At 50.5% G+C, this 21755-nt stretch overlaps 1 protein-coding gene across 1 annotated transcript in view; it reads right to left on the bottom strand.

Moving 5' to 3' along the window:
* TECTA (tectorin alpha) overlaps nucleotides 1–21755 on the bottom strand; it is a 65883-nt gene that overhangs the window by 29084 nt on the left and 15044 nt on the right. Inside the window, exons 7-10 of the mRNA XM_074357040.1 lie at nucleotides 16085–16655; nucleotides 13452–14044; nucleotides 11523–12096; nucleotides 4945–5546 (exon numbers count right to left, since the gene is read on the bottom strand). Coding sequence (XP_074213141.1) covers nucleotides 4945–5546; nucleotides 11523–12096; nucleotides 13452–14044; nucleotides 16085–16655 — 2340 coding nt within the window. The remainder of the gene's footprint in view (nucleotides 1–4944; nucleotides 5547–11522; nucleotides 12097–13451; nucleotides 14045–16084; nucleotides 16656–21755) is intronic.

Genomic DNA, 21755 nt, shown 5'->3' with positions numbered 1-21755 from the left:
AGGCGCTCACAGGCATGTGGCAGAGGCAAGTGCGTAAACAGGTAATAACAACAGCGTCTGACAGAAGCAACGATATAGCTAAATAAGTGCGCAGGCAGCGGGCTCAGCCGGGGGGACAGGGTCAGGGACGCCGGCTGGGGCTCACGCCCGGCCCGGGGCCGGAAGGGTGAGTGGCATCGGTCAGTCGAGAAGGAATGAGAGCGAAGAAATGGGAATCCCAAGGAAAGGGCATAGCCCAAGCCAAGGCCAAGAGAAGAGGGAAAGCCTGATAGATGTGAGGAATTACAGCAATGTAATGCTGCTGGAGCATAAAATGTGGCCTTAGGGATGATGGGAGATAAAAACGGAGAGATGGGGAGGGTCTGGAAGGCCTCGTATGTAATGTCCCATGAGATAGAGTCTGAAAAAGACCCATTCATTTTGCAAAAAAAAAAAAAAAAAAGAAGAAGTCACCAGTGACCTTAATAAGAGAACTTCAGCTGTGTAGAGACCAGAGGTTAGACTGCAGAAGTTAAATAGCAAATAAGAGACACAGAAGCAGAGAGGACTCTCTCCAGGAGTTTGGTAAGAAAGGGGAGGAGATGGATGGGACCGAATTGGTGTCAAGGTTTGGTTTAGAATGAACATGTTTATGGGGTGAAGAGACGGACCCAAGACACAGCAGGGGAGGAAATGACAGATGGGCAGGAGCCTGAGAAGGCAGAAAAGAGAGGGTGCGGGTGGAGAGTAGCCACAGAGAGGAGAAGGAGGACTCATCCTCTGCATGGAAGAGAGGAGGCCAGGAGGACGCTGCAATGGGCATTTCAGCAACAGGGAGGAGGGGGGAGGAGGAGAAAGGAGGTCACGCCTGGTGAGCGCAACTCTCTCAACTGGGAGGCTCAGACGCATGGGTGCCATGTAAGCACAGAACACAGATGTGCAAGGTCACCGAGGGAAGCCGATGCCGTGGGGACTCACACGCATAAACTCAAGGCTGTGTACCCAGGGGCTCACGTGCTCTGCCTCAGCTTTCCTCCTGAGTGGCCCCGAATTCTATATTCCTGGCTACTGAGTGTCAAGCAGGAGGCGATACCTTGGGGAGGCCACGGAACTGGATTCCAGTCCTGTCATTGCCCAGGAGAACCCAGGAAAGGCAGATCTCTGACCTAGACAGGCCTGCCCCTCTGTATGTGAAGCCCTGTGAATGTCCCCTCCATCCCTGCCTCATTGCCCTGTCTGTCTGTGAGTGAGACACAGAGGGAGAGTTTGGTGAGGGAGCAGCACTCGATGGATGAAGGATGCAGGTGCAGAGGAGGAAAACAGGGCAGGGGATGAGTGCGGGGAAATGTGTTTCTAATATTAAAGTGTGTGAAATGAGGCCACACACCAGCTTTTCAGTGGAGAGCTTTTCTTTAGACAACTGGTCCCGATCTGCTGTGACAGCCTCTGCCACTGTTCTGAGGTCCCTCACAACACCCTCCCGGGTCTCCACTGAGGTTTCCTTTACCCGGGACGCCCTTGCCTCATTCCTGGCCTGGCTAACGGATGCCTTCAGAGCTCCGCTCCTGGCATCCACCCCCGGTCATCCCTTCCTGAAAGGCTTCCCTCCGCATCGGTTCTCTCATGACCCCACCATGTCCCACTTTTGTGGGACTTCACATCACATCCACGTTACCTGCGAACACGTCTGTCTCCCACTAGACCCTGAGTTCTCTTAAGACAGAACCACGTGTCATGTTTCTACCCCCTGGGCCTGGCACAGAGCAAGCATTAATATAAGCCCATCAAACGAAATTGAACCAGAGTGATGCTCAAATCTCCCTCTTCTCTGATGGCCGTGGGATTGGCAATAACTGAGAAAGACACCAGCTGGGAGGGGCCCGAAAGCCTTTCCTGCACCGTGTGGGACCGGGCTGTGCCAAAGCCTGGGGGAGGTGGCAGGAGAGAGGCCCTCTCCATCGGGCTCTGGCCGTGGATGGCTGACATGGGGGTTCCGGCAGTGCCCAGGGGTGGCTCGTCTTCCATTGCTCACCCCCGCCACTCTGTCTGGTACACAGAGGGTGTATTTATCCCTCGTTTCCTGTGGCTCGGTGGCTTTCCCCATGTCCTCAGGACTGCTTAACGCAGGGAAAGGTCAGAGTCACAGCAGGACCAGTGTCCCGAGGATTCGCTTCCATGTCACTCCCGTCTCTGTGAGCACCCGCAGTGACCCAGGCCTGTGCCGCGTCTTGCCCGGCACGTCACTGCACGCTGTCACTGTGACGGCTGTTATTCTTCTCAGGGAGAGACGGTGACTAATAATAACATCATGGGAAAAACAAATGCAAATCATTGAACAAGCAGACCCTGTAATGCATATTAATAATTCAGAGTAAACGCTAAATCTATCCCCCAGGCCCCCAAAGAAAAGATCCTCCAAGCATCCTGGACTCGGTCTTCCTGCGGAGATTTGAAAGCTTTATACTCTACTCCCAGCTTGGGCACGTAGGACATCTGGTGATTCAGAAAGACAGGCCCTGCAAAGTGTCCACCTCAGCCTTTTTAATCAATCCCTCCTTGGTACCCATTATTCTCTAATTACCCCCTGTTGTGGGTTGAATTTTGTCCCCCTGCCAAAAAAGAAAAAAAAAAAGGTTGCAGTCATAACCCCCAGTACCCGTGAATGTGACCTTATTTGGAAGTAGGGTCTTTGCAGATGTAATCGAGTTAAGACGAGGTCATCCTGGAAAAGGGCGGGCCCTCCATCCAATGACTAGTGTCCTTAAAAGGAGAGAGACATGTGGCACCGAGAGACAGAGGACACAGAGGGAAGAAAGCCATGTAGAGATGGAGGCAGAGATGGGAGTCGTGATCAAACCAAGGGTCACCTACAACCACCAAAAGCTAGGAGAGAGGCCTGGGGCTGGGGCTTCCCCAGAGCGCCATAGGGAGCGTGGCCCTGTTGACGCCTTGATTTCGGACTCCTAGCCTCCAACTTGGGAGAAAATATGTTTCTGTTGTTTTAAGCCACCTAGTCTATGATACTTTGTGAGGGCAGCACTGAGGACTAACGCGCCCTTCCCTCTCCATCTCTTTGTGGGAGGAGGAAACCAGCTGTGTGGTTCTCACGGCTTGACTTTAGCCATGGTGGCATCTCGCGAGACTCGAGCAGGACACGTGCCAGAAGGTGAGCTGATCCGCGAGGGCCTTGGCCTCAAAGTGGAGGGAAAGGGAGGGAAACACCCGTTGAGACAGTGGGACCAGCAACCAGCGAGGAGAGATGGGAGACCCTGGAAAAAGAGTAAGTGTTGGCGAGGATCTGATGTCTCTACGTGAAAATAACTGGGTAGAAAAACACGGGTAGCCTCAGCTGTCCACACACCTAGACGCCCAGAGTGTGGAACCCAAGGCAGAAAATACGACTTCATTGTACACTGGACAGACCGGGCCCATGAACAGATTATATTTTAATAGAAGAAAAACACCCTGAAAGGTAGAAAGTTGGGAGCAAGCATGCTGCATGTCGCAGAGCTAAGGAACAACATCGAAATGTACAAATGTTAAGGGTGGAAATACAATGAGACGGGGAGCAGAGGAGAAATGGACAAATACGATGCAGCCACATGGGCAAAATGATTGATGTGTTCGTTCTGACACAGATGATGAAAATGAAGGAGAGAGAAGTTATCGTAATGAGCAGCTTTGACTATCCAGACATCTGCTGGGAACCTTATGTGGCTAAAAGTAACACATCTGATATACTCCTAACTTGCCCTGGTGGCAGTTTCCTCTCTCAGATTGCTGAAGATGTGGCCAGCAGCAAAATGAAAGTCGTAGGAACCTTGGAGGAAAGGACTTATGTCACCTCCTTCATTCGTTTGACAAATGCTTTGAGTGTCACGACGTGCAGTATATTCGTTCGACATAAAGGTGAACCAGGCGTGGTTCCTGCCTTCGAGAAGCCCACAATTAGTACTGAGTGAGGTGGACGTGAACATCACGGAAAAATACAGTGTGATTGATGCTTGGACGATAGAGGAACCAACTGTTAGGGGAAGCTCAGAGGGAAACGAGCAGGAGAGTTTAAGTAAAATGTCCAATAAAGGGAAGAAAAGTAGGCAGAGGGAGACTCTGTCTTAGATGCTAAGAAGGCATGTTGTCCAGTGAACCTGAAAGGTTAAGAAGCTCAGAAACCTCCCTGTGTTGGAGAAGGGGGTTAAGGAAACCCTAAGGAAGGGACGAGATGGGGAGAGATGCCCGAGGAAGCCCGTGACAGTTCAGAATTCGGAAGGGGGCATATACATGATAAAGAGGAGCCTCTTTGGAGATAAATTACACCACAGACCAGGGAGGACAGTGGTAAAAGGTGGACCCCCCAAGTCAGCTCCTCCACCATGCGAACACAGAGGCTCTCGGTGGCTGTCAGGTCTTCATGGCCGAGGGTGTGAAAGGGTGGGGAAAACTCAGAAGATTGGAGGACGCCCCTGAGCTCTCCAGATGCGGGCAAGATCCCTGAGTTCCTGGATCCTGGACTGGAAGAGGCGGAAGGAGGCCAAGCAGGCATATATTTTGATCTCAAAGGAGGGGAGGGAGTAGATCGGACAACAGCACTGTTGACAGGCGCCTCGTCCATGCTACACAGACGGAGTGACTGTTGCAGGCCGCACGGCGGCAGCCAAGCTGGGACTCCATCTAGGTCTGCACCGTCTCCAGCCCACCCCGCTGTGCTGTGAAAGTCACCCTTCCTAGAGCTGCCCCTGTTCTGAATTTGCTGCCTCTGATTTGAGCCGCCCACTTTTCTCTCTGGAGGCACAGTTTCCTTACCTGTAAGTAAAGGGACGGGAAATCTCCAGGGCCCCTCCCTGCTCTAACACCCTCGCTTGTCCTTGGATCTGGACCTGCCTGATTCAGCCGCAGCCTGGCTCGCTGAGCCGTGTCCTCACATCCCCACAGCTCCTTCCTGGGGTCTGGCCCATGACTACTCACCAGCACCGTGTGCTTGTAGGCCCTGTGAATCATGATGCTGTAGCCAAACACCGCCACGTCCACCTGCTTGACCCACAAGGCCAGCGACGGGTCCCGGTCCTCGTTCTTGGCTGTGACCGTGAACTTGGGGAAAGTGTCTGAGCTCGGCCTGTTTCCTGAGGTGCACAGGATGAGCGGGCAGCTGGTCTGGAAGTCGAAGGGGTAGCCATCGAAGGTCAGGTAGTGGCCATAGCCCGCGACAATGCAGGAGGCGTGGGTGCGGGCCAGGCAGTGGTACAGGCCGCCCTCCTCCCCGCAGTACTCGTGGTCCTGGCAGGGCAGGGTCTCGCAGTGGACGCTGTTGTCCGTGCCGTTGCAATAGCAGAAGATCTGGCAGTCCAGGTCCACCCAGAAGGTCTCGTTGGTGGCAAGTTGGTGCCCCTCAAAGTTACAGCCACACTCGCTCCGGGGGACGCACTGGCTGCCTAGCAAGGCGTAGCCCTTGTCACACTGACACCCCTCGGAGCAGCTGTCCACACAGATGGGGCCCAGGGCCAGGGTCTCACAGGTCTCCGTACACGTCACGCACTCCTCGAAATGGCTGTTCTCCGGGCACTCCAGGGCTGAGGGTGAGCAAGGGGAAGACAGGCTTGAGAAATGGACAGAGGTCAGAGACAGAGTGTGTATGCACGTGTGTGTGTGCGCGTGTATGTGTGCATACACTGCACGTGACTCATCTGTACAGCGGTGAGCTGTGAATGCCACATGGCCAGCACCACCGCCATCCTCACTTGGGGTGATCGAGGCTCGCTCCTGTGCTACTCCAGTGCACTTGGCTTTTCAGGGAGAAGATGCCTAGATGAGGAGCCTGTACTGAGCCCCTGCCATGTGCCAGGCACTGTTCTGGGCATGTTAGTGTAATTTTCTCAACCACCTGGACGGTAAGGAAAGTCACATCACCCCTGTCTTATAGATAAGGAAACTGAAGTTCAGTGACTTAATCCAGCCGACAGGTACGGGAGATTCGAATCCTGATCTCCCAACGCTAGGTCTCCTGACTTGAAGACTCTGGAGAGAGAGTGTCCCGGAAGAAACAGAGTTTTGAGGCCATAGAGACCCGGGGGTAACATCTCCAAGCCTCAGTTTCTTTTTTTTTTTTCCATTAAATAAGGGCATACTCACCTAGCACCACTGTTCCCACAGAGTACCCAGTAGAGTCTCAATAAATGCTCTGCCCTTCCCCCTTATACCTCCTTCCACTCCAGATAGGCTCTGTGCAGATGTTTTTACTCTACAAACCAGACTTTGCCCGTGTCTTTCATCCCTCTGCTCCTGGTGCCCTCTGACCTCTCCTGCTTCCTCACCACCCTCAGCGCAAGGACCTCCCCACCTCCTTTGCTCACGCTCTTTCCACACCGGTGTGGCTTTCACAAAGTCACAGCCCACCCAGTCTCCATTTTTCATTTCAAGTCACATTTCTTCCTGGAAGCCTTCCTTGATAGAGCCGGTCTCTGAGTCGCTAAGCAGAGCACGGAAAATAACAGCACATGCGGCTTACCGTGTAACCTTCCCATTTCTCTTTATGATTTTAGTTTGTCAAAATTTGACATGGGCGAGGACAAACCCAAGAGACCAGAAGGCTTCTCCCTACAAGTCTGTGTAGTCCAAGGATCTGTGAAGGTCTCCACCGTCTCCTGTGGGATCAAGATCTTGCCTTTAAGGCTTTCTTTATATCTTATACATACTACCACTGCTTAAGAGGGTTTTATAATCCAAGGTCGCAAAGGACATGACAGAGAAATAAACTGCATGGCCGTAACAGCTTTGCCCCAAGTACCAACTCAACAGTTTTACACTAGGTACTGAAAGCCAGTCTTTCCTCTGGGCCAAAGGACTGTCTCCACTTCTGTTGACTAGTTGAAGGCTACTCAGCACCGATTAAATATGTCTGTACAAAGGGATGCTCGCATTTGTCTGTAAATTATGAATAACACTGACGGCAGGTTTATGTTGACAGCAAATAACACGACTTATTTGACTGGCTCTCATTTGATGACTTATCGTGTTGTCTGAATTTGCCTGGAAGTCTGGAACATACAGACATGAAGTAATAAAACTTCCCCTGGCCCCTGAAATGCCTCTGAAATTACTTAATTGGGCAGCCTGGCTCTGCCAACAATAGCTGGTTAAAAATATCTGAACACAGCAGCAGTGGTTGTCTCCCTCCAGGTCCAATGAAGAGCGTGCTCCTGATGTGCAGGTGCTGCCCCATCCAATCCACGCTCTGCGAGACCCCGACCAGATTAACCCCTTAGTACTCGGAGACTGGATTTGAGGTGGGAAGCCCCATGAAAAAGACCGGCAGGACCCCCAGGCAGGGCCACTACTCTACTGCCGGCACCATCCCGTTCCCTGGCCCAGTGGCATTATCTCACTTTTTAAACTCTGAAACAGCTTACTTCTAGGAAATGGGAACTTACCCCTAAGATTCTATTGGTTCCCTGAGCTAACTCTTGATTGGTCCATTTGTAGTGCTTCATTGCATGGAGCTTACTCCTGATTGGTCCATTTCCCTCATTCCTGATTGGTCCATTTCTACAAAGCTTGTTCCTAATTAGTCACCTTTGTTATACCTTATTTGCATATGATGTTACAAAATGTTGCAAAGTCTAGACTGGTAGCCTATAAAAGGCTGTGTAAGCCTACAGATGGGGTCCAGATCCTGGAGTGTTAACTGCTCTGGGCCCACTGGCATAATAAATCTGAGTTCTCCAACTGAGTGCTGCTTGGTCTCTTGCCCGGATCCAGGTTGCTGTCACAACTGAGCTATAACACTGAGCTGTAACACACTTTGCTGCAACAGATTAATGAAGTGTGCACGCTCCAGTCCTTCTCGCCAGACCCACATACAGAGGGTCTGGCCAGGACATCCTGGGGAATTTGCACATGTGAGCCCTGGCCCTCCACCTGAGGAAGCCATGTACCCCTTGACTGCTTCTGTCCACATCACTCTCTAAAAAAAGTCACTTCCTCCAGCTCTGTACGCCCCAATGAGGAACGGGGAGAAGCTGTTCTCAGCAACCACCCTACCCAGGAAAAGAGGGAATCATTACTATCCTGCCACACTTACTTTGCATACACAATGCCACCAAACCATGCTCTGTGCAATACAAAAACAATCCAGAAATACTTCCTGCTGGGTAGGAGGTCATAGTCTAAGAGGACGGCACAGACATGGCCCGGCCACAAAATGAATTTGGTTTGGGGCTGACTCCATAATCCCGTGATGTGAAGGAACTGTAACTAGAAAGCTGAGTGCAGGAGCAGGGACAGACATCATTTTAGATAAGCTGGAGATAGAATAGAAGAGAATGTGGGAGGTGGGTTAAAGAGAAGGCTTTGGGAAAGTCCTGTAAGGTCCCCCCAGATGGAGTGGTTAATAGAAACCTTGGATCCTCTCTCCCTATAGCTGGCTTTATGAAAAGAGCATGTACCCAGAATTCCAGCTTCAGAATTCACAGATTCTGCTATTCATCCCTCCCCCATTAAGGTTAAGGTCACTGGGGATATAACCGCCCATCTCTGAGTTGACACTCCACATGCCCCGTGAACCTCCAATGCTCAGAAACCAGAGCATTGTATTTAAAACAAAGACAAGTATGGATACGTGTGTGTGTGTGGGTATGAGTTCTTAGCTCTATCTAAGATGTTTCTATAAAAAGGGCTTGAAGGCAAAGTAAAGATACTCCAACAGCAATGGGTAAGCTTCACTCGGACCTTGACTTCTAATAACACTCCCCACCAAAAGGAATCAGGGCTTCTTGGAGGAATGGCTGATTCCAGTGTGGGGCAGGGAAGGTTAAGAGATGATATGGAGCATCTTATTAATCCAGAAAGTAAGAAAATGACAGACGTAGGACATGCCAAAAGGACATGAAGGCAGCTAGAAGGGGCTCCCACAGGCCAAATCTGGAATAATTTTAACACCGAAATAATTACCAAATGTAATATAAAACATAAATCATTGGAAAAAAAAAACAGGAATCCGTGTGTCCACATTCATAAGATCAATGAATGATTGAGATAGATGGATGGATGGAAGGATGGATGGATGATAGATATGTGACAGGCAGACAGCATAGAAGGGAGGGCTCTTGTTTACAATAAAATGACATCTGCTGATGGGTACAGGTGGAGAGAGTTCAGGAGCTGGAAACTGGCAGCCTATAATCATCAGGCTGAAAATTGATACAAGCAAAAATCATCAAGGGTCACTAAATCGAGGAGGGGGATTTTGATGACAAGCAGGAAGCTGCATGGTCTTAAAGTATCTCCCCACAGATTGCTCATTAGTTGCAAGATGAAAGCATAGTGACCATAGAGTGGAAACACTTGACAACACCCGACCAGGGAATCAAAGTGCCTGTCACCAATGACAGGAGGCTGGACAGAGTGTGCCCCGCATGTGATGTGATACCCTGAGGAAAACAAGCATCACCTGTGCAGGAGGCTGGCGGGGATGTACAGCAGAACCCAGTCACGGGGAAACGTCAAACCCAAACATTCTATTTAAAAAGAGGGGAGCCTGTATTCTCTAAAAATGACAATACCATAAAAGACAAAGAAAGCTAAGGAATTGTTCTAGATTAGAGGAGACCAGCTGGAGAGGCTGTGGAGAAAAGGGAACCCTCCTACACTGCTGGTGGGAATGCAGTTTGGTGCAGCCACTGTGGAAAACAGTATGGAGACTCCTCAAAAGACTAGGAATAGACTTACCATATGACCCAGGAATCCCACTCCTGGGCATATATCCAGAAGGAACCCTACTTCAAAAAGACACCTGCACCCCAATAGTCACAGGAGCACTATTTACGATAGCCAAGACATGGAGACAGCCTAAATGTCCATCAACAGATGACTGGATAAAGAAGATGTGGTATATTTATATAATGGAATACTATTCAGCCATAAAAATGACAACATAATGCCATTTGCAGCAACATGGATGTTCCTAGAGAATGTCATTCTAAGTGAGGTAAACCAGAAAGAGAAAGAAAAATACCATATGAGATCACTCATATGTGGAATCTAAAAAAAAAAATGAACATAAATTCAAAACAGAAACAGACTCATAGACATGGAATACAAACTTGTGGTTGCCAAGGGGGCGGGGGGTGGGAAGGGACAAACTGGGAGTTCAAAATTTGTAGATACTGACAGGCATATGCAGAATAGACAAACGAGATTATACTGTATAGCACAGGGAAATATATACAAGATCTTGTGGTAGCTCACAGCAAAAAAAAAAATGTGAGAATGAATATATGTATGTTCAAGTATAATTGAAAAATTGTGCTCTACACTGGAATTTGATACAACATTGTAAAATGACTATAACTCAATAAAAAATGTTAAAAAAAAAAAAAGAGACCAAAGACACATGACATCTAAATGCCATATGTGGTCCTAGACTAGACCTGTTTTGGGGGTTGGGATGGGGAGAAGAGCCACAAAAGACATTACTGGGTCAACTGGCAAAATTGAAATACAGGAGTCAAGTTATTGCATCAATGTTAAATTTCCTAAGGGCAATAACTGGGCTGTACTGTAAATGAGTATCCTGCTTCTAAAGAAATACACACCTAAGCATTTAGGGACACAAATGGCATGATGTCTGAAACTTTCCTTCAAATGGAGAGACAGTGAAAGAGAATGACAAGGTAAATGGGGCAAAATGCTAACAATAGGTTCATTTGGGTAAAAGCTCTATTGATATTCTTGCAGCTTTTCTGTAACTTCAAAGTTGTTTCAAAATAAAAAGTTAAAAGATAAACACTTTTAGCTAGGAAGGAATATAATGGAAGAGAAACAAACAGAAATAAAGGATGGAATCTCAATGGTGGGGCTGGTCTTGGTTTAGGGCAGATCTTCTTGGTGGGGAAGGGATGGGAGCTGTGGTCCAGTTGAGGCAGTCCTTGCTCCAGGCCTGGGTCCCACCCCCTCAGCCACTCCTCTTTCTACCCATCCAGTTACTCCTCCTCCTGGGCTCCCCCGTAACCAAGGCTTTTCTATGTCAGGTCTTCCCAGCAGTTATTCTAATTACTACAAGCACTGCTGAGAGGGGTCAAATACTCAGGACAAAATGTAAAACCAGCAACATGGGACTCTCTTAATAATCATGTCAGGTTGGCCCTGGGGAGCAGGGCTAATCTCTACCTTGGGAGAGGCACCTGACTGATCACCTTCTGTTGAAATGAACAGGGTCCTGCCTTGCTAAGAGAGAAGGCGCCAACTGAGCCATCACAGAGATTTCTGGTCCTTTGACATGATGTGTACCTTCCGCTGGGTAAATCCACAGTCAATAGGGTGGCTGATCATTCTACAGTGAGGAGGTACTGTGTCATTAGAAACGAAAGCAAAGGTGAGAAGTAGTCTGGTTTGGGGTGACAGGCCTTCCAGCAGACACATCAGACTAGGGAAAGTATACATGGCAATTCAATTGACCTTGAGCTCAATTCCACCATGAAGAGAGTCCCAAGTGAGAAGATGCGGTGTCCCCTGACCCAGCTGGCCTCCGCCATAATGTCACCCCAACTTACGGCAGAAATCGTGGGTCCTCCAGGGGCCCACCTCCACGTCGGCGTTCTTGCAGGCACTCGCATACCGGGCCACGGCGTCACAGAGCTCCGACTCGTTGCCCCCGCTCTGGCACAGGCGGAAGAGGCAGGTGCGGTAGTAGGCGGTGACGTTGACCACGCCGTGGCACTCCAGGAAGGAGCTGTTGGAGGGGTCATTGATGATGCCGCACCTGGCGCGGCTGCGGTAAAATTTGAGCAGCTCCGAGTCGTTGTTGCAGGCCTTCAGCAGGTCCCCACACTCCCCATTGCAGATCTCCTCGAAAGTGGTCCAGCTTTCCAGGAACACCGCCAGGTTGTCCGTGCACTTGCCGTTGGGGAGGCAGAACTCATCGCTGGCGTTGGCATTGAAGAAGCCGCACAAGCCCCCTGTGCAGTTGAAGTAGGCGGTGGAGAGCCGGATGTACAGGAGGCCCGCGTCTGAGTACTGCACCCTCACAACTCCCTTGGACTCGACTGTCGTGCTGTTTTTGTTTCGGTAAATTTCCAGCTTCCCGGAAGGATGGAAGAAAGGTAATTCCACTTCCTGACCATTCAACTGAAAAATCAAATCACTATCGTCAATTCCAGATACACACACAGTGCCCACAGTTTCCTAGGCTGTGAATTAAGACCCGGTGCTGCCCCAAGACTAGTCCTTTCAGAAATGTCGAGAAGCTGGCAGTCTGTGGAAACCACAGAGACAGCGACTATTTTCTCATGGGCATCTTTGTTTCTTTCTTCCCAGGCTCCTCTGATCCCTCATGTTTGCTGTTTATCTGTGTGTGTGTGTGATACTGAGCTAGTTCAAAACAAAACTGAAATGTGAGCAACAGTCATCGGAGATGTGTGGCTTTCTCCTGCCCCCCGACCTTGGATGTGTGGCTTCCTCCTGCCCTCAACAGCCCCTTTGCACAGCCGGCTCCCCTCCTCCCCCCTTTCTGCCTCCTTCCTCTCCCTTCCAATCTTCCTCCTCCTGTGTCCAAGCCCCTTGGGTGCACACAGTGTATATCTAACGATCTGGCTGTCCATCCCCCCACCTACCTCTTACCATTCTGTAAATAAATTCATTCCTGCCAGTGTGTCCATGGGAACAAAAACACAGCCCTTTCTCTTTGTGGACGTGTTTTATTTACCGTGTTGGCTTTCGTTTTCCAAATTCGACGTCATGTGATATTATGAACTGCAAGTGTTGCCGGGAGGAAGGAGAGCTGCCTGGCCCCCACTAGCCCCGATCCCAGATCTGCCCCCACCCAGCTGTCAGGCCCGCAGCCCTCACTTAACCCTGTGGGATCCTCATGTGCAAACGAAGCATTGCACTTGATAAATCCCAAGATTACTTCCAGAACTAATGGCCTGTGAGTCTGCATGCCTGATTGCGGGTATTTTAGCCCAGGTCGGGGGGTGGGGTGGAAGGCAGGTACCCTGTGTGCTAATCCACATGGTTCCCATCTGCAGGTAGGAGGCTCTGTGTAGTACAGAATAAAGAGCACAAACTCTGGAGCCAGCCGGCCTGGGCTTGAATTCCACTTTATGGCTGTGTGTCCCTGGGGAAGTTACCTAACCTCTCTGTGCCTCAGTTTTCTCATCTGTAAAATGAGAAAAATGATATCATCTACCTCCTAGGATGAAGTGGGACACTGCTTAGAATAGTGCTTGGCACATAGTAAGCGTTCTGTCAGTGTCTGCTATTCTGGTGAGCTCGTCCTGCTCTATCTGATTCGAGAAATTCCAGCTTCACGTTTCTACCCAATAGACCCTTACTTGGTGCTGTTAGAAAAATGCTCCCATTTCGGAGTCATTGGCTTCCTAGAGTCTGCTTCCGGTCAGAGGCAGTCAGGCAAGCCTGAAGAATGCGGCTCCTTCGCTTGGCGTGACTCATCGGAAAACTCTCGAAGGCCGCATGAGTCTTACCTTGACCTCCGAAGCCCCGATGCCTCCCATCTTGACCTCCTGGTTGGCCACCAGCACCCGGACACCCCGCAGCCAAGCAGGCCCTGCTTCCGGCTTCCTCTTGTTGATGTCGATTTCCAAGTACTCGGGCCCCTCGGGGCAGGTCTTGAGGAGCGTGTAGGAGAACTCGGTGGGGAAGGCGTAGGCGGCGCCGTCGAAGGTGTGCAGCACCTGGCTCTGGCTGAGCAGACACACGGTCTCCCGCTTGGGGAAGCAGCCCTGGTAACCGTCCTCCACGGCGCACACCTCCCCGCTGCGGCACGTCTTGTTGAAGCAGTAGATGTCGCCGCCCTCCTCGCACAGGCACTGCACCGTGCAGTTGGCCGTGGCCCAGAAGAACTCCCCCATGGCGTAGTAGTGGCCGTCGAAGTCGCAGCCGCACTTGTGCAGCGGGACGCACTGGCTGGTGCTGAGGACGAAGCCTTCGTTGCACTCGCAGCCCTCCGTGCAGGGCGTGGCGCAGTTCTGGGAGGCCGTCAGGTCCGAGCACGTGTCGGGGCAGCTGCTGGTGCACACGGAGTAGTGGCTGAAGCTCGGGCACTGTATCGTGGACACTGACGTGGGGGAGAGGAGAGAGGGTGACAACAAGGTGAATGCCTAAGGTGCTGGCAGGCCAGGTCCACCATGCACAAGGGCCCTGGAGGAGGAACGCTGCTTCTGGACCAGTTAGCTCCTAGCGGGAGGGCCAGGCCGCCACTCACTGGGGGAGGGAGACTTAAGGTTATGTCTGTAGCAAGGGGCACAAATGCTTTGGTAATAACTACTGAGCAAGGGGATGGAGTGTGAAGTTTGACTCTCATTTGATCATCTTGACTATCCTAACTAGACCAGATGGATTTTTCAATACAGGTTTAGTGCTTGGTGACCTACTACCATCTTAAGATCTTCAACTGATGGGCATAACATTGGCCTGATTTTAAAGCGCATGGCCCATTCTTAGGAGGAGATCAACCAAACTTACAGGAGAAATGAAAGATGTAACTCTTAGAAGAAGAATTTCAAAAAATGAACTTTCAAAAAGAGAGGTACCTAAGAATGACCAAAGAAGACTGTGAAAATGAATTCTCTGGGGTATTAAAAATAGGAAAGAACCTTGGCTATCTGAAAAGAATCTTCGTGTCTGTTCCTCCAAGAGACTGGATTAGAACTAGATGCCTTCTGAAGGTCCTTCTTGCCTTAGAAACCTTCAATTCTTATTTTAAGAACATCTGAGTCTGGTTTGAGTTCTAATTGAACCAGGGGTTCAAAAGCCTGGTAGAGTAGCTCTCTGAATTAAATCTAATGAATCTCATGAATATGAGAGACAGAGAGAGAGGAATGTGGAGGGTAGGAAAGTGGTACCACTAGGAAAAAGAATAGCCATCATAGGCCAAAAATTAGGCAATTGGATGCTCTTGGATTATACAAGGATTGAAGAGAAGTCATGTTCAATCTCAACTTGAATCAGAATTTGGATACTCAGGGCATAATATAGTCTGGCCAGCCAAAGAGCAACAACAAAAAAAAAAAATTGAGGGGGTGGTTTGTTTTGTTTTTCCTATCTTTTAATGGAGGTACTGGGGATTGAACCCAGGACCTTGTGCATGCTAGGCATGCACTCTACCACTAAGCTATACCTCCCCCCTTAATTAAAAAAATATTTAAAAAAACACTGTCTCTTAGTAGCTTGATCAATTCTCTAAGAATTGATTCTGATACGTGATGATCTATATGAATCCAACCTGTACTAATAGGAAAAAAATGCCCCCTGGCCTTGGAATTGAAAGAAACTTTTAAGTCATATCCATTGCACTCTTAAATGCGTGGATTAAAATTTTCTGTTTACTCATACAGAGAATACCAAGGACCAGGAAAGAAACAAAATCCCAAGAAGTGGTTTGTTTTTCTGTTTGCTTGTTTTTAACATTTACGTAACTAGGAGTAGCAGAGAGGTAAGTCGGACTGAAGGAAAACATAACAAGACTGCCAATGGTTCCAAATGCTTAATCTGAAAGCGGCATTCCAAAGCAGCTGGACTTCCCACGCCGCCGGGGCTGTTTCTCACCACCCAGCATTTTAGAAGAAGATCTGTTTCCAAGTCCGCTCTCTGCCCTGCCTGCAGTCCCTTCTCTGACCGGCTGAAAAGCTCCAGAGCCTGAAGGGACTGAGAGTGGAGAAAAAAAAGCCAAGGACAAAAATGCCATGGGCTCCATCTGAGAGATGAATTCTTTTCCCAAAGGCTGGTCTTGGTGACTCAGGCCAGCGTCTGCATTTCCCCAGCAGCCACAGAGAGGCCACCTCCAACTCGGGGAACCCTCTCCTCCCCGCTCAACTCAGCCCCCCCACACCTGCCAAGGGTCCTCCTCCAGCCACACTTTCCATGTCTCCAGACCACGTGTGCCCATCAGTGGCTTCTTGTTTTCTGGCCATGATACTGGGTTGGGGGAAAGGCAAAGATCCTTTTACGGTTCATTCTTTATAACTGGCGATATTTCAACCTCCCCCTCATCTTCAGGCACTTTGTCTTAACCGGGAGCTCTTCCGGGAGCCCGGAAACCCTCTCCCTGTCCCCTTGCATGAGCGCAGCCTTCCAAGTGGACGGGATGCTAGCTTACCACACCCAGTCTGGATTCGCCAGTCTCCGATCGGAATGCCAAGGGCTTGGCACACGAGCGCATAGGCCTGGATGGCTTGACACAGGAGTGTCCCGTTGTCCCTCACACTGCACAGGTCGTACACGCAGCTGTGCACGAAGGCCGTGGGGTCCACGACGGTGCCACACTCCCACAGGGGGCCGTCCGTCTTGTTGAGGAAGCCGCAGTAGTCGGAGCCAAAGTAGAGGGCCTCGGTGGCGGTGTCGCACTGGGTGCAGTTGTCCACGCAGCCCGAGTCGCACTTCCAGTCGGCATGGTAGACCCGCCAGCTCTCTCCCAGGTCCAGGACCGACATGGCCGGCCGGCCGTCGGGGCGGAGGAAGTCATCCAGCGGGTTCTTGTTGTAGTTCCCACAGAGCCCGCACGTGGAGTTGATGTAGGAGCCGGGGATGGAGATGGAGGCGTAGTGCTGGCCGTCAAACGTCACTAAGAGCCCAAAATCCGTCTCCACGGCAGTAGACATGCCACTCTGGTAGACTTTCACTGCCCCCAAGTCTACGGTGACGGGCAAAGAAGCCACTAGGTCATTGACCTGCCAACAACAGTAATAGTAAGGAGGCAGGTGAGCGGGTGCCAGGGCAGTGGGGCCAGCCGCGGGCAGGAAAGGGAGGCAGAGAAACTCAGTGCCGGCGGGCTTGCCTCCTGGGGACCCTGGAGAGCAGGCTGGCATTTGAGTTGTGACAGCAGTGCATTACTGCAGCCACTCTAGACCCCTCTGGGGACCAGGTGGTCGTCAACCCTTCCTGGCTGGCTCTCCGGTCAGCTTCAAGTCTTTTCTCGAAAGACTAGTTACCTCGCTTTTCCTCTTTTCTCCTCGAAATCCATTCTTTAAGTCTCAGCTCAAGTAACACACTTCCCTTGGTGATGCCCTCTCTGCCTTTAGCATTCCCTGACCCCCGCTCCCAGCTGGCAGGTGGACTACAAACTCTTCCCCACAGTCTAGCTTTGAGGCTGCCCTGGGACTATTCTCCTTGTGTTTCACCCTGTCACTTCCTGATACCAGGCCTGTGTCATGTAGTCGTTCGACACAACAAATCTGAACACCTACTGGGTACCAAGCACTATGTTAGCTGCTGAGAAATAATGAACAAAACAAGTAATTGTCCCTGCCCCCCATGAGCCCGCAGTCCACTGAGGAAGAGGGGCACAAATTAATATTTAGAACACAGAGTTTTAAATATGCATCCATAGGTGATTGGGTGACCCAAGGGGACAACAGTACTGACCATGAGTCCAGCCTTGGGGGTGTACGGGCAATTTTTAGAGGTGATTAAGTCTGATCTGGGTCTTTAAAGATACACAGAAGGGGCCAAAGGAAGAAAGCGGAGGGCAGGGAAGTCCAGGACCAGGGAAGAAAGTCACGTGGTTAGAAGTAGCTGGGTGAATATGGGGACAGTCCCGGGGTATTACAGGACTGCAGAGGGAAGGGCTGGCTGGAGAGGAAGCTGGAGACGTGGGCAGGGACCATTTCATCCAACAGATGTCAACGTAGCCCTTTCTGTGTGTCAAGCTCCGTTCTAAGCATTGGGGATTAGCAATGAACAAAAGGGACAAAAATCCTTGCCTCTGGGAACTTACATTTCCATTCAGGAGACCAACAACAAACAAAACCAATAAGTAAAATGTGTAATGATGCCAGAAAAGTGTTCTGCAGAAAAATAAAGCCGAGAATGTGGAGCAAAAGTGCTAGCGAAGAGGGCTTCTAATTTTAGAGAGGATGGTCTGGGAAGATCCCAGCGAAGGAGACGTTTGAGATGAGGAAGTGGGGATAGTGGCCGGGCCCTAGGGTGGCGCATGCCTGGGCGCTCGGGGACACACAGGCCGGTGTGGCTGGAGTGGAGAGAGCAGGAGGGAGGGCAGTGGTCGGTGAGGGCGAAGAGACAAGAGCCAAGAGAACAGCAGGGCCTTGTCAGCCACGCAGAGACTTCGGTTGTGACTCTGAGGGAAACGGAGAGCCAAGAGGGCGTCCGGGGCAAAAGATCGACATGACCTGACTTCCGTTGCAAAAGAGCTGCTCTGGCTTCTGTGTTGGGAACAGAGCTCGGAGGGCCTCTGTAGCCTGTTTAGAAGCAGAACAAAAGCCCACAAGGACAAAAACAACAACTTAGATCACTCTTCTGTAGGGAGAACTCCAAAAAGGTTTAAGCAAGGGAATGTCAGGGTCAGACGTGCATTTGAGAAAGTCCGCTCTGGCCAGCGTGAAGGACTTGGGGACGCAAATGGAAGTTAACAGCAGAGAAACCGGCAGGCGGCTGGCACAGGAGGCCAGGGCGGCGGAGGGTGGGGGCCTAATGTGCAGAGACGCGGAGGAGGGGACAGCTCGTGGGGGCCGCTGGTGCTTCCTGCAGCAGGGAGAGGAATAGGGGAAGAACCGAGAGCGAGGCCCAGGTGTCTGGCTCACCTGAGTGAGTGGCTTGATAAACCTCCAACAGTGAGTTCATTTTCTTCTTTTTCAAATTAACATACCTAGCACTACAGACATCACTTTTGTGGACTGGGATGGAATGGTTCATCCCAGAAGATTCCTGGGTGGGCTGACGGTAAGAGCACATCCGGGCTGCCCTGGACCCATACTGATTTCTGGACCCTGGAAAGATCAAGGGTCTTTACTGCCACCATTGCTGCTACTCTCCAGCTTGTCCAGGAAGTGAGACAATGGACTGTCCAGGCATCGCTCCCCAGGTTTACCACGGCCGATGCCCTGTGCAATTCTCTGCCGCTAGAGATTAGTAAGACTTCATGCGGAAAACAAACAGGAAAAACAAGCTTGAGAAGTAAGCCACCCTACGAGAGCTAGAAATAGAAAAGAAGCACCTAGGAGTCGACTGATTTGTCCTTATGTCCCAGGTAGTGGGTTTGCCAACAAGGATGAAGAAAGTCTTTCTCTAAGGAAGGTCAGCTAGCGAGACGCCGGGTGGCTCGCATGTGCTGTTCTGTGCTGAGATGCAGGAAGGGAAATCTTCCCCAGGTGGTACAACTGTAAATGCCCAGCGCCTCCACCGCTGCACATTCTCCTCACCTCTCACTCAGCTCCTGCTAACAAAGACAGCTGCGGTGTCTCAAAGCAGAAGCCACGGGGGACACTCCGGAGGTTGCAAGAGTCCCCCTGGTTTCTCTGTCGCACTCAGACTGACTGTGTCGCTCTGCTGACCGCATGGGTTGCCCGGGCCATAAGTGGTCATTACGCCCCCCTTCTCTTTCACACATGTCTCAGTTTAAACCGTGCATTATAGTGTCTTGTGTTTGTACCCACAGTGCTCGGAGTAGGAGTCCCGGGGACTCTTCCCCAGCACATGACTTCTTACTTCATTCCCACAGTCCCTGATTAGCCACTGTTTGCTTTCCTTCTTCTCCCCGTATCCCAGTCGGGTCCCCCTCTGACCGTGCCTCTCCCAGGAGTGGGTGGGGGCAAAGTAGCACAGGCCTTAGAATGAGCAGAGATTATGGTGGGGACGGCAGCGTGGGAACCTGCGTGTATTGCGTGCCCACTGTGTGCCAGGCGGTGCACTAGCTATGGCCCACGTGGCTCTTCTACCTCACCCTCACCTTCAACCTTACAAGGTCCTTGCCATCTCCCCTTTAGCCAGTGAGGAAATTGAGGTTGAGGGCTGGCATCACTTGTGGGTGACAGGGCCTGACCCTCCACTGCTCCCAGCTGCCTCTGTCCCCGTGCTCAGTAGAGATGGCCAAGTCCAAACTACAGCCAAGAGCCCTGCCTCCTAGATATGATGACCCCATCTTACAGATGGAGAAAGTGAAGGTCGAAGAGGCCACTCTCCTGGCAGTGGTGGCAAAGGGCTTGAGCAGGTCTGACCCCAGAGTCTGAGCTCTTCATCACCCATAAGCTATTCGGCCTTGGTCCTCTTTTCCCTGGTGAACTTGAAATTACTTAGGATTATCTGGGGGAGAAATATGAAAACTGATATGTGTCAGCTAGAAGGAGTTGTTTACTATATATGGAGTTTCACTGGCTTTCTTTGGCCCCCATTAGCGTACGCAATCCTAAAGTATTTATTTTGTTACTTGAGAACATTTCAAAGGGGGGAGATGCATATTCAGAACCCAGCTCCTAACCCCAGCACATGGAGGAAGGTGATCTATGCCTGAGATCCGTGTTGCCAGGCCTGGAAGTCAGCTGCCTCGCAGGCGAATCAGGCTCCTTCTTGCCTCCCACCCCTCTCCTTGCCTGTCCCCATTTCACCCTGGGTGGGGGCCCTGCCATCCATCGAGCCGCCCTCCCCAACAGAGCAGGTGTATTCAGAGACACTGGGAAGCCATTTGGCAAAAGGAAAAGGGAGCCATTGTTAGCTTGCAGTTGGAATCACATAACCTTTTCTTGCTGAAACATTTACATTCACATCCACATCTCCCTGTCGCTACAGAAAATTGAGGAATCCATGCCCTACGCTGGGACGATGGAAAAGAGGCACGCAAAATTAGCAGAGCTGCTGGGCCTGAAAGAAATGACGGTGCCCCTTTCCTTCTAAAAAAAAAAAAGAGTCTGACTGTGAGGGGAAAAGAATTTTAATCAAAATGGAAAGCAGGAATCGAGCATGAAGCTTTCTTTTTCAACTACAGATATTACAGACATCATCCCCACAATACAGGAAGTGGGGGAGAGCTGGCAAACATTTTTCTAGCTTGGAATGTGAGCATCTAACTACAAGGACAGTGTAGCCCTCAACAGTACAGCATAAATTTAAAAGGGAAAAACTCCAAACTTCTGTGCCTGAACACTTACCTTTGATTTGAAATACAGAGCTGTCTCTAGGGAGACTAACCAAACGACAAGCAAAGTGGCATTTCAACCCCAGAAATAGCCAACTTTTCTAATTAGGACACTGATAAACTGCACAGACCTAGGGAGGGCAGAGCCAGAAAAAGTGGAATTGGTTCCTCGGTCCTGCCTTTCGTTGGGCATACTGCCTCCATTAAAACTACAACACGTATTTAGAAAAAGAAAGGCATCCTGCGTTGGCATCAGTTCTGGTTTGTAATCTCTGTAATGACCGCCATGCTTGGGGATTAAGGATTTCACGGGGTGGCAGCAATCAACCCCTTGTGGTCCTGGTTATTATTGCTTGAATAAATACATGGTTACCACAAGATCTTCACTAACATCATGAAAATTGGGGCCTCCACAAATTGAGTAATTGCAAGCAGCTCTTTGTTCGCCCTCATTTATCAACGGCCCTGCCTGAAATCCAGGTGGACGTGGACAGGAATCATTTGCATATGCTAAACAGACCCCCCCAGACCCGCGTTCTCCTGTATTCCAGGCAGGAGTGGAGGATTCTGCTTGAGGGGTGTTTAGGCAAAGCTTCCACAGGAACTTCCCACCCAGGCTTCACAAAAGACTGTTACCAAGCCCCACTCCAGGTACCTGAATGGGCAGTGCCTGTGGACACATCAGTCAATTTGGAGGTTTCCCTGAGAATGAAGCCGTAGCTCTTGGGCAAACAGGGAGGGCAATGTGGTGAGGATGTTAATCAAAGGCTGTAGTGAATTATGGGTTTGTACTTTGTGTTTACACTGTCTCCAGGGCATGGCCATGACGCTACCGCTGTTGCAAGCCAGGTTCTTGAGAAACTGAATTTACCTCTCTTCCCAGTTGCTTCTGAGCGCGGGTGCC

Source organism: Camelus bactrianus, chromosome 33 (assembly GCF_048773025.1).
Source record: "Camelus bactrianus isolate YW-2024 breed Bactrian camel chromosome 33, ASM4877302v1, whole genome shotgun sequence".
Lineage (NCBI taxonomy): Eukaryota > Metazoa > Chordata > Mammalia > Artiodactyla > Camelidae > Camelus > Camelus bactrianus.
The sequence above is the reverse complement of the archived record's forward strand: the minus strand, read 5'-3'. Positions and strand labels throughout refer to the sequence as shown.